Source organism: Lemur catta, chromosome 7 (assembly GCF_020740605.2).
Source record: "Lemur catta isolate mLemCat1 chromosome 7, mLemCat1.pri, whole genome shotgun sequence".
NCBI classification, from domain to species: domain Eukaryota; kingdom Metazoa; phylum Chordata; class Mammalia; order Primates; family Lemuridae; genus Lemur; species Lemur catta.
The window spans coordinates 72,073,832-72,090,039 of NC_059134.1; the positions used below are offsets into that span (position 1 = coordinate 72,073,832).

General features: G+C 47.1%; 1 protein-coding gene across 7 annotated transcripts in view; it reads right to left on the reverse strand.

Moving 5' to 3' along the window:
- Nucleotides 1–754: 754 nt before the first annotated feature.
- Nucleotides 755–16,208, reverse strand: part of SERGEF (secretion regulating guanine nucleotide exchange factor) — a 227,434-nt gene continuing 211,980 nt past the window's right edge. For 3 of the 7 annotated variants that reach the window (XM_045557630.1, XM_045557627.1, XM_045557629.1), the window contains 2 exons: nt 7,901–7,956; nt 755–1,120 (listed from right to left, as the gene is read on the reverse strand). In XM_045557630.1, coding sequence (XP_045413586.1) covers nt 800–1,120; nt 7,901–7,956 — 377 coding nt within the window. In that variant the 3' untranslated portion in view covers nt 755–799. Of the gene's footprint in view, nt 1,121–7,900; nt 7,957–16,208 lie in introns of those variants that run through there. The other 4 variants (XM_045557628.1, XR_006736471.1, XR_006736470.1 and 1 more) reach the window with 4 other exon arrangements.

The window sequence follows — 16,208 nt, forward strand, 5'->3', positions numbered from 1 at the left end:
TGGCCTGGTCCCCATCTCTCCTCCTGCAGAAGCTAGGGTCTGGGGGGCAGATGTCAGGGGTTAGGGTCTCTGATGTTGCTATCGCTATAGACACCCCTTCCCATGCTGTGGTCTGTCCCTCATCTGGAACTGCAAAGCTTGGCAATTAGTCATGCAGATGAGCTCCAGAGTCCTGGCTGACTCAGATGAAGACATAAATCTTCCGAGAGTTTCATTGGTTCTAGACTCTTTTTCTGTCCCAAGGGTTTCCTTTACTAGGTCTTCCCAGAAGTCTTAACTCTTCCTCCATTTCCTCATTTCGACCACCTTCCACCCCCACTCCAGACCCTTTTTCCTTGGCCTAGTCACAAAGGTAAGAGCTCTTTCCTGTCCAAGTATCCAGCCATCCAATCAGGGGGCCTCAATATCCTTGAACCAGCAAACTGGTTCTGGCCCCGAGAGAATGAAACACCAGGAGAGGCCTGTGGCTGCGGTAAGCATGGCTTAGAACCCTCTGTCTTGCTGAATCAAAGGCGGCTGGACCCACACACCCACGGGGATAGGGCTGGGTTTCCTTTCCAGGAAGGGCTGGAGCCTTCCTGCTGGTGTTTTAGCTTTCCACGTCCTGTGGTGAGGACCTAACCCCTTGTTCTCATCTGCTGAGCAGAAAGGATGTCTGTCTCCATGAGCCCCAGACACGGGGCAGGCAGCCTCCCATCATTCTGGTTTGTGGTCAGCCCAACCCCACAACCCAACAAAGCAATTCTCTGGAACGTTTTGGTGGGAAAAGCCACTTTATTAATGGTTCTCTATCACAGTCTCACATTTTTGGACTTGTCAGATTGGCTTTGGGTTGAAGTTTCTGATTGTCTTCCCTTCCAGTTTCTCTCTTTGTCCATGGTTTCCTGAGATTCAGTGTCCTTGGTGGCATCTGGGGAAAGGTAGGTGACCTTTGGATCCTGGCCTGGTGCAGGGCGTGCTGGCAGCTGGCAGAGGGCCAGGGAGTGGCCAGCCCCACAGCCCACAAGGAGTCCCGGTGACGACCACAGAGCCTGCACGGGCTTCGGGGCCCAGATGTTGGCTTCAGTGCCATCTCCGCACATGCCGTGCTCATTCCAGCCCCAAGAGTAACAGGCCCCACCTGTGAAGGAGAGGGAAGACCGCTGTAGAAGAGGTTTGGATAGTGGGCACAGGCATCATCATAAACCCCAGTTCCCGCACCCAGGAAGACGCCAGAGCTCCAGGACACTTGGCGGTGGCTCACTGTCCCTGCCTCCACCCCTGCTGCCCGCCCACCCCAGCGTTTCCCATTCCCACCAACCACAGCTCTTCAGGCCCCTCACCCGGCTTTCCTCCTTGGCGCTTCCCTCACGGTCACCCTCCACGGATAATCTATCACCAAGACCTGCTGCCTATGCCTCCAAAAATATCTCCAGTCTTTCTCCACGTCTCTCCCTCTCCGCTGCCATCGCCAACTAACTAACTGGGCTGCTCACCATCCACTCTGATCTTCGAAGAGCATCAAGGTGATCTGTGACAATCACAAATCTAATCACGCATCACCCTGCTGCTTAAAACCCTTCAATGACTTCCCACGGTCCCTAAGGAGGCATAACCTTGGCCCACGAGGCCGTGATACAATTTTGCCGGCCTCTCCTTGCACAACTCTCGCCCTCCCTCACGGCAGCCAGAAGCCAGGCTTTCTTTGGGTTCCTTCACTGTGCCCTGTGGGGCCTTCCTTTCTCTCAAAGTCCCCACTTTCCCGGGTTCCCAGACCTCCTCATCCTTTTGATTCCAGATTAAGTGTCACTCAGAGGCCAGGTTCTCTGGCTACCCAATCCAATTCGATTCTCGGCACTGCCCTTGTGCTCTCCCTCACGAGGACCTTGCGCTCAGTAGTGACATGACCTATGTGGTGCTGTGTTTACTATAGGTCCCCTCTTCACTAGGCTGTGCACTCTGTGGGGGCGGAAGGAACTTGTATGTTTTACTCATTGCTCTATCTCTAGCACAGTGCCTGGTACACAGCTGGTGCTCAACAGGTGTTTGTTGAATAGATAAAAGAGTGAACAAACTCAGAGTCAGACAGCCGGAAAGTGGCCAAGCCAGCACCGAAGCTCAGGTAACCCCGACAGTCCGTGACACTTCAACTGCATCGCAGCCCCTCTTCCTAGGCTTTGCACCCTCTCCTAGGGTCTAAACTCACCCACATTTTTCTGTGGTTGTTTTAAACAACATTTTTTCTGGATATAAAACCAATACATCTTCATGGCATAAGGAAAGAAAGAAAGAAAAAGAAAGACAATGGAAAACATGGATATGTAAAGAAAAGCAAACTTGCAGACTCTTGCCCACTACTTATGAGTATTTTGGGGATCTCTTTCAAACTTTTAATTTGTGAAATTTATAAATATTTGGGTATATTTTTGTCCTGTGTTTATCCCTCAACATTATAACATAAACATTTCTCCATGGAACTGCAAATTATTCAAAAAGTATATTAAAAATAATTTGCTTGAAATTTTGAAATAGCTCAATATGCAGAAAAGTACAGAAAATAATTTAACAGAAGGCACACATCCCCACTCAGATTTAGAACACTGGTAACATTTTGCCACATTTGCTTCACCCCTTCCCTTAAAAAGATCATTAAGACACAGCTGAAGGCCCAGCTCCCACCCCTGCCCCTCTATCCTGCCCTCCTTCCCAGAAGTAGCCACTCTCTTGAACTTGGTATACATTACTTTCATGCTTGTTTTATATTTTTCTACATATATGTGTCCTTAAATAGTTGATATTTAGTGTGGTATTTTTAGTTTGTTTTAAAGATTTACATAAATAGCATCATTTTTGCCACTTGCTCTTCACACTCAGCCTTGATTCTGAAGTTTATCTGAGCTGGTAGTTATGGATCTAGTTCAGTTATATTAACTGTGCATAATATCCTATTATGCATTAATCATATTTCACTTATTCATGTCCTTTCTGATGGACAGTTCTGTAATTATCATTGTTGCTATTTTATTATACCATTTAAAATATACTATGTAATAATATTATACAACGATACTAATATGGTTGCCATTATAGACAGTGCTGCAGTGAACATCTTTGAACATGTCTCCTTGTACAAACCGGTGTTTGGACAGGGCAATCCCTAGAAGTGTTTGTGACTCAAGGGAACTGCATGTTGAATTTTAACAAGTACAGCCAAATACCTCTCCAATGGCTGTCGTCATTTATGTTCCCATCAGCAATAGATATGAATTTGTTTCCCTGTATCTTTGCCTTTAGACTCTTTATATTCTGGTAAGTACGTAATTAGTTTGCATTTCCCTGACTACTAGGGAGTAGCACTTTATGTTTATTAGCCATTTAAGTCGCCTCTTCTGTGAACTGCCTATTTTCATTCTTTGCCTATCTTGTTCCTTGGTTGTTTGCCTTTTCCTGGTTGATTTGTAAGTTTTCTCTGTGTATTCTTTTGTTTATATAATTCTTTGTTGTTATGTTCATTGCAAATGTCTTCTCCCAGAAGTCTGTGGTATGTCTCTCACTTTGTTTATAATGTCTTTTGTTATACAGATTTATTTCTAATGGCTGCCTAATTGCCCATTATGAAGATTAAACAATTTACTTAACCTGTATCCTATTATCAGATATGTAGGTTGTCTCTAATTTTTCATTATTTTGTATAGCATTGCTGTGAACATCTTTATGCATGAGTCTTTGTCTATCTCCCTAATTATTTTCTCAGATTCTTAGAATGGGAATTCCTGGTCAAAGGGTATAGACATTTTTGAGGCTTCGGAGTACCGTTTTGAGTACTGCCAGAATAGTTTTCAGAAAGGCCACTTGAATGTAACTTCAGCAATCTGTGGGAGTCTCTGTCTCACTCCAGACAGTATTTATTAGTATTATAATGTAGTATATAAATAATTCCTAATTTAAAGACAAAAATGGTGTCACATTGTTTTATTAATTTGTACTTTTTTGACTACCACTGAAATTAAAAAATAATTCTTATGTTTCTCAGATATTTATATTTCCTGTTTTGTGTACTGTCTGCTTTGTATCTTTTTTCTGGTCAGTATAGAAGAGTTTAAATGTCAGACTCAAGAGCCAGATGAACTTGGTTCAAATTCCAGCTTCACCATTCATTAACTGTGTCATTGTGGGCACTCAGTATGAGATACTTAGCCTCTCAGTTTCCTCATCTGTTAAATGAGGATAATAATACTGTAGTACCTTTCTCATAGAGTTGTTTACAAGAATTAAATGAATAAGTAAAATATGTGCAAAATAGGTAGAATGGTGCCTGACACATAATACTACATAAGCATTAGTTGTTGCTATCATTGCCTATTAAGAGCTTTGTTGTTTTAAAGATTTTTATTTTAAGGATATTAATTCTTTCTCTGCCATATTTGGCATCAATATTTTTTCTCAGTTTGACTTAAAATTTTGTTTTAAATCTTTTGATACATTTATGGTTCTATGTAGTAAAATTTATTGATCTTTTATGTTACAAGTGCTTCCACTGCTTATAAGAATTGAAAACCTATCCCTATCTAGATTGGAAAATATTCTTTTTGGTTTTTCAATGATTTGGATTTTTAAATGTTTACATTAAACTCATTGTGCACTGAAAATCTGTTTTGCAGACCACTCTTTCAAGAGAGGGAGGCTGGCTGGGCCCCGGGATTACCCTTCCCTTTCCTTTTCCCTAGTAGGAAGGCATCGCTGGCCACAAACCTGGGTCTGGGGAAACACAGATGTCTGCCCGTTTGGCCTGCGGACGAGGAAGCGCACACAGAGAGGATGAACCCCAGGCCACAGCTCCTACAGTTAAGCAGGAGCTTCAGCCAGGCTGCTCTGAAGCTCGAGGTGGGGAGAGTGGAAGAGGCCGGGGACCTTCAGGCCTAATGGGCACCTGGTGTGGGCTTTGTGCCCAGCCCTGGTGAGTGGCACCAGCTGACCGTCAGCAGGGATGGGGGCGGGAGGAAGGCAGAACTGACCTACCAGCAGGATGCGGCACAATGGGCATCTGGCAGGTCCCTCTCCTCCTGCCAAAGGGAACGCACTCTGAGGAAGCCACGTTCAGGGCCAGGGTAGCCGGAGACCTAGAGCCAAGACTCTCATGCCCACTGGGTCGAGAAGCCTGGCAAAGGCCCAGAAATATTTTCCCCAGTACTTCCAAAGAAAGCTTACCCAGGGTCAGGTCTTTCTATGCTTCATCCCGTATAATTCTAACAACCATGAGACGCAGGCACGTTTTACAGATTATTCTGCTTTTGTAGATGATACAACTGAGGCTCTAGAGCCCAGGCAGTGCGGCTCTGCATATAATACACCAAGGCTGGCCAAACTTACTCTCTAAAGGGCAGGCAGGAAAGATTTCATAAGGGCCATATCAGGTCTCTGTCTCATATTATTCTTTTTCACATCCCTTGAAAAACCATTTTTAGCTTGCAGTGTCATACAAAAACAGGCCACAAATCAGATTTGATCACAGTGTGCCGACCTCGGTATGATACATAATATACACTCTTTGCTATGGACTATGCCATGCTGTCCTGGGTCCCATGTTACCACATAGCCGTGTGATAATGGGACTTAGGTCCCCACCTACTTCACAGGGTTGCCAGGAGGAGGATTAATGCCCCAGCACAGTGCCTGACACATGGTGACAGCTCAGACCCATGTGGGAGGCAGCCCATGGCGAGAAGAGAAGGCCACACCAGTGGCAAAGGCACGGAGCAGAGGGAGAGGCCGCAGCAGATGGGAAGGCCCAAGGTAGAATGACAAGAAGTTTGGGGTTTCCAAACACTTTCCACAAACCTCCTATAGAAAAAAAACCAGGCCGCTGAACTCAGAAAGCAAAGGATTGGTTATCCCCTTAATAGAAGGACTCACAGCAGGACATCCTTCAGTAATGAGCTCCTCCAGCATTTTAGAATAGTGTTCACACGCCCCCCCAACCTCGCTTAGGACCCCGTTTTCAGGGGCACAGTGAAGACGGCCAGACCCCTGAACTCTGGACTCAGCAAGATACCACTGTGTGGACTGTTCTCACGTAGACAACATGTGAGAGAGGAAGGAGGGTGGCCTACGGAAAGCCTCCCCCTAAGCTAACCGCAACATGGAACATCCAGTTTTCAAAACAGGTAAGTTAGAGGATGAGTCCTGGTTTTACAGGGCTCTCTGCAGTGTGCCTGGCACTTACCAGGTGCTCAAGGACACTGAAATCCTGCCTGGTTGATGGAGATTGAATGGCCCAGGGGCACACGGCCGAACCTTGGGTGGGGAGCCCCATATTTACAGAGGGATTCCCTCTCCCCTTGGAGTTCAGGCCCCCTGCTCACAGGGCTCAGGATAGGCCATGACAAGCTATGGTGCTCACAGCCCACCACACTTGCATCAGCCTAAGAAACCTGCAGGCAGTGGAACCTCAGGACTGGCAGGGTTGCTGGCACAAACTGGACATAATACCCAAATCTGTTCAGGCCTTGTGGCACCTGCCTGAGCTTCTTGGCAACCTGGGTCCTCCTAAGGCCTTATGGTGCTGGGACTGCAGCCCAATGCTAGGGAGGGGCAGCATTTCTGTGGGAGGGCCTTGCCGAGGAGGCACAAACACCTGAGCGTGTGTGCACAGCCTCCCAATTGTCCCCTGCACCAGGGAGTAAGGACATATTTCCCAACCTTTCTTGTCGCTGGGTGTGACCAGTGAGGTTCAAACTGTTCTGTAATATTATAGCTTATGGTAACTTTCCTTGAAAGCCATCTAGATATGCCCTCTGCCTCCTTCTTCATCCCTCCTCCATCCTGTCACTGGAATGTGGATGTGATAGCTGGAGACGTGACCTCTGACCATGAGGACAAGGGCTGCAACCTAGGGACAGTGCTTCTCAGTTTCACACAAATGCCACCTTAATTTCCCCAGCAACCCTCTGAGGTGTGACTACCTCCCTTTCACAGTTGAGGTAACTAGGCTCAGAGAGGTAAAATAACTTGCCTGTGGTCACATACCCATTCTAGTCAGGACTAGAATCCAGGACTCTTAATCTGAGGCTCCTTCAGTAGTTCCAGAGCATGTAAAAATGGTAATAGAATCACTGACTACTCGGTGTGTACAAGCCCTGTGATAAGCACTTTACAAGTACTAATTCACTGAATCCTCACAACAAGCCTCTGAGGTACAATCTAATATTATCCTCATTTTGCAGAGAGGTGACGTGAACTGTGCAAGGGAACACAGGTGGCAAGAAGTAGAGCTGGATTCCAACCCAGACAGTCTGGCTCCAGCCCCTCTTCTGCTGTTTTACTGTTCTCCCTAGCAAAACACTGCTTCCTGGGTAATTAACAAAAGGTACACAGTAACAGGCCACCTGTGTGGGGACAAGATCAGAGATGGAAGGCCAGAGCTGCAGCTGGTGAGAGAGACACCGTGCAGAGGAGCAGGAACCTCGCCGGGGCTGTGAGCTCGGGCTGCTGGGCGGTGTGAAGAGGAGGAAGGGACGGCACGAGGGTCAGGCAGCTCAGGGTTCAGATGTCTCCTCCTGTCCAAGAGCTCACACAGCTTAGACCATCAGTCAGGGCCGCTCTTCTGCAACACCAGGCTGAGAGAGAGGACGGGTGAGGTTTGAGCACCCTCACAGAGAGGAAAGTTCTGGATTCAGGAAGCTGGTACATGTCAGGGCGGATGGAGCTGGCCTCGGAGCAGGGTGATTTTGGGGAACAATCTGGGTGTACAGCCACCCAAACTCACAGGGATCACAGCCTCCTGGCAGCAAATGGTGTGATGGTCCCTAGTGTCCTCCTGTGAGCAAGGAATGGTGAGTGAGGAACCCAGAATTCAGGCCTCCTGAAGTGCTTTGGGTCTAGAAGGCAACTTCAGAATAGAAAAAGGAGTTCAGGTCCTCACCTCTCTTGCCGGGATGACTGCAACAGCGACTTTATCCTTTATGCGGAGGCCGCTGCCTGAGGGGAGGGAAGGATCAGACAAAAACACAGCCTGGTCTAGGTCCTCCTCTAGAATATCTCCTGTCTCCCCACCACCTATGAGACCAAGTCTAGGCCCCTTAGCTGGCTCTCCAGGCCCTGCGTGGTCGTCCCTCTTGGCCTCATCACCCCTTTCCCAGCTCACTTGTTGCAGCCCCACAGGTGTGCTATCCGCTCCCTGGATTCACCCAGGCCATGCACATTGTCGTGCTCTTGCCCAAACTGAGTGCCTTTAGTTCATCACATGGGTGCTTCTTCTGGCTTAGGGCCCGTGCTGCACACAAACTCTGAGAAGGGGAAAATTCCGTTTGTGCCCTCAGGGCCCCAGTCCACTGGGGAAGACAGCCACGGGGAAAGACGACTGTGGGAGCTGACGGCGCGTTACACAAGGAGGCACGCACAACGGTGTTTGCTGTGGCACTGTCTGTAACTGCAGAAGACTGGGGGGAACCCCAAAATATCCATCAAAAGAGGAGTGTTTCAAAAAACCAGGGTCTGACCCTATGTATTAAAACTTTTTTCTCTTTTACATAAAGTTATGTAAAGCCCCTGTGCATTTTTATATGTACAGATCCTAAAGAATACATCCTAAACTGAGAACAGTCTTTGAGGAAGAGAGGGAGAAATGGGGGGAGGGTGACTCATTTTCTTTGTTGTGTACTGTTCAAATATTTCAAAAAGCAGTAACACAGGGTGATGATAAAAAAACTATTTCTAAGGGACAGAGGTAGTAGCATAGAGGAGAGGATGATGTGCTCTATTGGGAACAGAAGGTGAGTGTCACTGAACATTCTGGAGATTAATTCTTGCTGGATTTTGAAAGATAAGAGTTCACCAATCTCAAATAGAGAGTATCAATAAAAGCCAGGCATGGTGGCAGGTGCCTGTAGTCCCAGCTACTCGGGAGGCTGAGGCAGGAGGATGGCTTGGCCCTGGAGCTTGAGGTTGCAGTGAGCTACGATGACGGCACTGCATTCTAGCTGGGGCGACAGAAAAAGACCCTGTCTCAAAAACAAAAAAAAAAGTACCCATTGAAATCTGTCCACTCTGACCTGCCTTCATTGATCTCAATGGTTTATTCTGTCACAGAAGTGAATTGTGTCTGGGTGTAGGGCTGGGTCCCGCTGAGCTATTGGAAGGCTGTTAGTTTCATCTCCTCTGAGCTCCAACGGGTACTCAGACCTCTCCAAGCATAAAAGTATTTCTATTGGTAACCCTCTCACCAGTCTGTGAGCTGGGGGTTGGAATGGGGTACTAGGAGCAGGGCTGGCTCATCAATCAGGCCTTGGGTGCACAGGACAGGCACTTGGGATAAAGCTACCGAGTAGAAATGAGTCTGAGCCTTTCCCCTGCCCGCCGCCTTCCCCAGCCCCCTGTGCTGGCTGGAGAGCTGCAGGAGAGGGGCACACCCACACGTACTGCTGAGAGCCAGTGCCATCCACCCCACCCCTGTGCCTGGCTGCTTGTTTTTATTCCCAGTGGCCTGAGCAGCTTCCCGACCACAGGCATCAAGAACAGAGAGCTACAAGCCTCTGTATCTGGTCACGCTGACCCAGGACAGGGGCAGCTCTTGCAGAATAGTGGCCATGAGTATGGCTGTGAAGATAGTGGTCCCACTGGGCCTGGCTGAGGGAAGAGGCACTGTCAGTGCTGAGCCCTGCTATGGTTTGAATGTGTCCCCCAAAACGCACGTGTTGGAAATATAATCCCCAATGCAGTAATATTGAGAGGTGGGACCTTTAAGAAGTAATTAGGTCGTGAGGGCTCTACCCTCATGGATGCATTCATGCCATTTTTGCAGGAGTAGGTTAGTTATTGAAGGAGTGGGTTAGTTATCACAGGAGTTTGGCCCTCTTTTCCTGTCTTGCCTGCTTGCTTGTTCTTTGGCCGTGTTGTGACACAGCAAGAAGGTCCTCACCAGATGTGGTCTCTTGACCTTGGACTTCCCAGCCTCCACACCATGAGCCAAATATTAGGTTATTAAGTATGAAATGTCCGGTTTCCTTAAGTAGTAAATCTAATAGTTATCTTTAACATTTCACTTTGACACTTTTTGTTTTATGTTTATTATGAAGGTATATTCTCAGTCTTTCAAATACATGTTTTCGCTTGTGATTATCTTTCAAATTTTTTTAAGAGAAATTTTTGTGAAACCATGGAAAAGTCAAAAATTCATGTTATTTTCAAAATGAGTTCTGTTGTGGAACCAGTGCAGCACAGACAGCTTGAAATATTAATATCAATGAAGTGTTTGGGAAGGATGTGGCTAATGAACGCACAGTACATCAATGGTTTGAGAAGTTCCCTTCTGGTGATTTTAATCTTGAAAATGAGCCCCCTGGGTGAACTGAGATCAAGGTGGATGATGATGAGCTGAAAGCTATGGTGGAAGCAAATCCATCTCAACCTATGCAATTAGCAGCAAGGTTTGATGTTACTATTCCAACAATATTGGACCATTTGAAACAAATGGGAAAGGTAAAGAAGCTGGATAGGTGGGTTCTGCATGAATTAAACAAGTGTCAGAAAAGAAATTGTCTCTAAGCTTGCCTTTGCTGTCATGACATTAAAGGAGAACCATTTCTATACCATATTGTTACATGTGATGAAAAATGGATTCTTTTTGACAAACACACATGTTCAGCACAGTGGTTGGATAAAGATGAAGTGCCAAAACAGAGTCCAAAACTGAATACTCATCAAAAAAAGCTAATGGCGTCTGGTGGTGCAGCACTGGTATTACCTACTACAGCTTCATGAAACCTGATTGATTACAGGGAATGTCTACTGCAACCAACTGGACGAAATGATGAAAATGCTTGTGAGTAAGCAGCCGAGATTGGTCAATAGAGACAAGCCAATCCTCTTGCAAGACAATGCTCAACCACGTGTCACACAAACAATGCTGCTCAAACTACAGAGGCTGGACTTGGAAACTCTCTGTCATCCACCGTATTCACCAGATCTTGCACCAACTGACTACCACTTCTTCCAGGCTTTGGACCACTTCTTGCAATGAAAAATATTGAATTCTCAACAAGTTGTGGAAAATGCCTTTGGTGATTTCATGACCACTCACTCTCCAGGCTTCTTCACTGCTGGCATAAACAAGCTACTGTTAAGATGGCAAAGTTGTGTTGAAAGTTTCAGTGGATACTTTGATTAATTGTACTGCTTCTTGTCTAAGATATAATAAACTACACTTTTGATTCGAAATCAGACATTTCATATTTGATGACCTAATACATCTCTTTTCTTTATAAATTACCCATCTCTGATATGCTCTTATAGCAGCAGAAAACAGACTAAGACACGCCCTTTCAATACTTCGTCTATCCATCACTCCCTGGGGCCAGTGATACCCTCAAGGCAGGAGCTGAGCAGCAGGAAGAAGCTCCTCCAGAATGAGGAAGTGGGGCTGTTCACCTGCCAACTTATTCAGGAGATGTTTTAGGTCTGTGGCCCAAATTGCCTCAGAGAAGGCTGTGTGTGGCAGCAGGCTGGCCAAGGGACCCCTCCAGACCAAGATCCATGGCAGTCCCAAGAATGGGGTGACAGTAGAAGGGGGTGAGGGCTGGAGGCAAGGAGGCTGTGGCTGTCCACCAGGCAAGAAAAAGCGAGGGCCTGTGGAAGAAGGGATTTAGGAAAATAATGCTCAAAACACAGCTAGAATCTGGCCACTTCTCACCAGTCACATTGCCTCTCAGGGGCTTCCCAGCTGGTCTCTCTGCCACCTCTACTGCCTCCTGTGGTCTATTCTCCACAGAGCAGCTTGAGTGATCCTGTTAAAACCTGTCAGACATGGCACTGCTCTCTTCAGCACCCTCCAATGGCTTCTCCCCTTACTCAGAATAAACAACAGCTGGTCCCTAGCTCCTTTTCTGATGCCAAGTTCTACCATGTTCCGCTCTGCTGACATCGCCATAGCGACACAGACTCTCTTACTCTTCTTCAGACAGTACTGGCCTCAGAACCTTTGCACCTGCTGTTCCTGCAGTCTAGAATACTCTTGCCCCTGACAGCCACAGACTCACTCCCTCATGTTGCTCAGATATTTGTTAAAATATCACCTTATCTGAGACCTTCCTGAAAACTCTGTATGAAACAGCAATCTACCCCTGCTCCTGTCTCTGTCTCGCCTGCTTTATTTTTCTTCATGTATTTTTTTCCAGTTTATTTATTTTATTATCTATTTCTCCTAACCAAAACACTAGGCTCTTTGAGAGTCAGGACTGTGTTTTGTTTGCTGTTCTATCCTAGCTCCTGAAACAGTGCTGGGCATACATCAGTGCTCAATAAATACTGCTGTATGAATGAACAAACGAATGAATGAATGAATGGCTAGTGAGAGAATGGAGCTGCCTTGTTCTTTCTCAGAGGACCAAAAGAGAAGCCACTGGTGTGGGGAGAAGCAGCCAAGGGAATGACCGATTTCAGTTCACCACCAGGAGAATGCTGCAATGGCTGGAAGGCTGCTCTAGAACATACCTGGTGTCCTGCTGCAGGAACTGAGCCCAGCTGAGACAAACCAAAAAGTCTTCCGATCCTGGAGAACTGGTGTGGTGGTGTGGGTGGGTATGGATGTGTAAGAAAGAGAGAGAAGGAAGGTGGAGACAGAAGAGCAGAGTGGAGGGGCGCACACTCCTCAGGCTGGCTCCTTTAAACCAGACAGAGGAATGGCCCTTACTCAGGTGATAAGTAAAAATGTGTTGAATTGATGGGTTTCAAGCTGCAAGGCTGGGGACCATTCTGGAACCTCTTTTAAAAGCCCGTTGCTCAGGCCAGGCCCGGTGGCTCACACCTGTAATCCTAGCACTCTGGGAGGCCAAGGTGGGAGGATTGCTCTAGGTCAGGAGTTCGAGACCAGTCTGAGCAAGAGTGAGACCCGTCTCTACTAAAAATATAAAGACAAACAACTAAAAATAGAAAAAGTTAGCTGGGCATGGTGGCACATGCCTGTAGTCCCAGCTACTTGGGAGGCTGAGGCAGGAGGATTGCTTAAGCCCAGGAGTTTGAGGTTGCTGTGAGCTAGGCTAACACCACGGCACTCTAGCCCGGGCAACAGAGCGAGACTCTGTCTCCAAAAAAAAAAAAAAAAAAAAAAACAAAAAAACCCGTTGCTGAAAAGGTTGTTTAGTTTTCTTGATCCATCTCTTTCCCTTTACCTAGGAGGAAACAGGTCCACAGTGGGGCAATACTATGCCAGAGGTCCCCACCCCTGCCTTCCCACTGCTCTCCACCACCCCCTTTGAATCACCGCATACCCCTCATCTGACAGAGCAGCCCAGTGAGGCAGTGTTTGGAACAACGCTGTATGGAAGAGAAAGTTGAGTATGAGTGAGATTCAGAAACAGCTAAGCTGGCAGAGGCAGAGGCCAGCCCTCCCCCACCCCCTACCCGAGTAGGAGGCTGCTGTGGACACATTTCCTCAGTCACCTGTGGAGAGAGCGTGCCGTGGCACGTTGGCTCCAGTGGGTGACTATTCTTAGATCTAGGGAGCGAGGGATGACAGATTTAGAACTTACAAGGTGGAAACGTGTTGGCCTGTTTTACAAACAACTGAAATCCTCCACACAGACTGTCTTTCTGAAGTCTGTGTTCCCTGTTAGAACTGCTGGCTTTCTGGGCTTATCAGCTGCCCGGGGAGAGGGGACAGAAAGGGAAACTAACCCTCTCGAGGGCCTACTATGATCACGTATGGTGCTATGGGCTCTAATATGACCCATCTCACTTAACACAGCAGCCTAGGAAGATGTGTTTTGGTCACACTCTATGGATGAAGAAACAGGCTGGGAGAAGTCAGCACACCCTGTGACATGGTCCCAGGGCCAGGCTGTGGATCAGCAGGTCTGGCGGGGCCCAGTGCTTGCCAAAAGGAGTCTGGCTCTGGCAGATGGAGCAGTAAGGGCTTATACACGCAGCACCTTCGGATTTGAATCCCATCAGGTGTTTACAGATAGCTCTCTTGTCCTCTCAGATTTTTTATCACTCCAGTTGATACATCCTCCCTCTGTATGAACTAGTGGCCTGTCCCCATTGCCAGCCAGGGCCCCCTCCTCTCAGCAGATTCCAGGTTATCATCATCCCTCTAGGATCATGGTACCCAGAGTCGGCTGAGGGCTCCAGAGATGATGAGCCCACCAAGATGCACACATAGTCCTAAAAGCTCCACCTCTATTAGTTTAGCCTGAGACCACATTGGCTGCCTTGGAGTCCAAGTTTGCTGACTCTTGCTGAACCCACAGCACACATGTACTCCTCAACTGTTCCTCATGACCTGCTCCACTATGTCTCCCTGGCCTGGCTTGTGTGCAGGTGCTTAAGACCTGGCTGAAACTTCCAAATTGTTTCCATTAAATATCATCTTATTAAATGAACCCAGTGATCTCTGAGGGGGACCAGCAGAGGGGTGGGGGCACAGATGCAGCTCTGGGTCCAGGAGCAGCTGGAATGTTGCCATTCCTGGAGCTTGGTCCTCCCCAGAGGAGCCTCCCTGCATGGTTCTCTGCAAGCCTGTCTGAGAATCGCCAGTGGGCGGGAGAGGAAGCTAGGGAATTAGAGCAATAGTGGGCATGAGGTAAGAAGGTCTCTTCTGGAACCCAGTGGCAGGTCTAAAAGAATCCACATGCAGGAAGAATATTAGGGGTACTAGAGTTCATATGGGAACAGATGGCACAAATCTCAGATAGAATTCTCCCTATGGTTTCCAATCACTGAATAAATACCTACTGAATACCTGCTCTGTATCTGGTACTGTGCCCAATTCATTTCAATTCATTCCATATACATCGACCAGGCTACCACAAAGCACAAGTGCTAGGTTAGGGAGCTGAGCGCCCAGTCCACAGTGACAGTGCAGGGAGACGAGCATCTTGGCAAGGTAAGCCCAGAAAGACCATGCCGTGGCTGATTCAGAGGGGTCAAACTCCCTTGGGAAAAGAATCTGTCTCTTACTTACTTATTTATTTATTTATTTATTTATGAGACAGGGTCTCACTCTGTCGCCTGGGCTAGAGTGCAGTGGTGTCATCGTAGCTCACAGCAACCTCAAACTCTTGGGCTCAAGAGATCCTCCTACCTCAGCCTCCCGAGTAGCTGGGACTATAGGCATGTGCCACCACATCTGGCTAATCTTTTCTATTTTTTTGTAGAGATGGGGTCTCACTCTTGCTCAGGCTGGTCTTGAACTCCTGGCCTCAAGGGATCCTCCCACCTTGGCCTCCCAGAGTGCTAGGATTACAGGCATGAGCCACCATGCCCAGCCCTTTCTTTTTTTTCTTTCAAACAGTAAAATTTTATTGAACTCTATGCCAATAAAAAAAGTTGTTATAGTACAAAATAGGACAAATAGAACAATAGGATTAATGCTTTTAATTTACATTAACGTATTCTACCTTTTAAACAGGTTAGTTTTTAGAGAAATTTTAGGTTCACAGTAAAATCAAGCAGAACGTACAGACAGTTCCCATGTACGTCCTGACTACACACACAGACTCCCCCACCATCAACATCTGCACCAGAGTCCCACATTCGTTACAGCTGATGCGGCTGCATTGACACATCACTAGCACTCAAAGTGCACAGTTTACATTAGGGATCACTCTTGGTATTGTATATTCTATGGGTTTTGACAAATGTATAATGACATTGAGTCACCACTATAGCATCATACTGAATAGTTTTGCTACCTGAAAAATCTTCTGTGTTTCACCTACTTATTTATCTTTTCATCTACTGGAATTGAAGAATAAATGAATGGATGAATAGTTACAGAGTGCTCGTAATAGTCAAGTATGGTTCTAGCTGCAGGGAATCCAGCAGTGAACAAGACACAAGGTCCCTGTCCTCAAGGGGCTTACATTCTAAGGGGGGAAACAGCAAGCAAGGAGATACAAAAATCAGCAGAATGCAACTAGGTATTAATAAGAGTTAGAAAGAAAACAAAACAGGGCCGGGCGCGGTGGCTCACGCCTGTAATCCTAGCCCTCTGGGAGGCCGAGGCGGGTGGATCGCTTGAGGTCAGGAGTTCGAGACCAGCCTGAGCGAGACCCCGTCTCTACTAAAAATAGAAATAAATTATCTGGCCAACTAAAAATATATATAGAAAAAATTAGCCGGGCATGGTGGCGCATGCCTGTAGTCCCAGCTACTCGGGAGGCTGAGGCAGTAGGATCGCTTAAGCCCAGGAGTTTGAGGTTGCTGTGAGCGAGGCTGACGCCACGGCACTCACT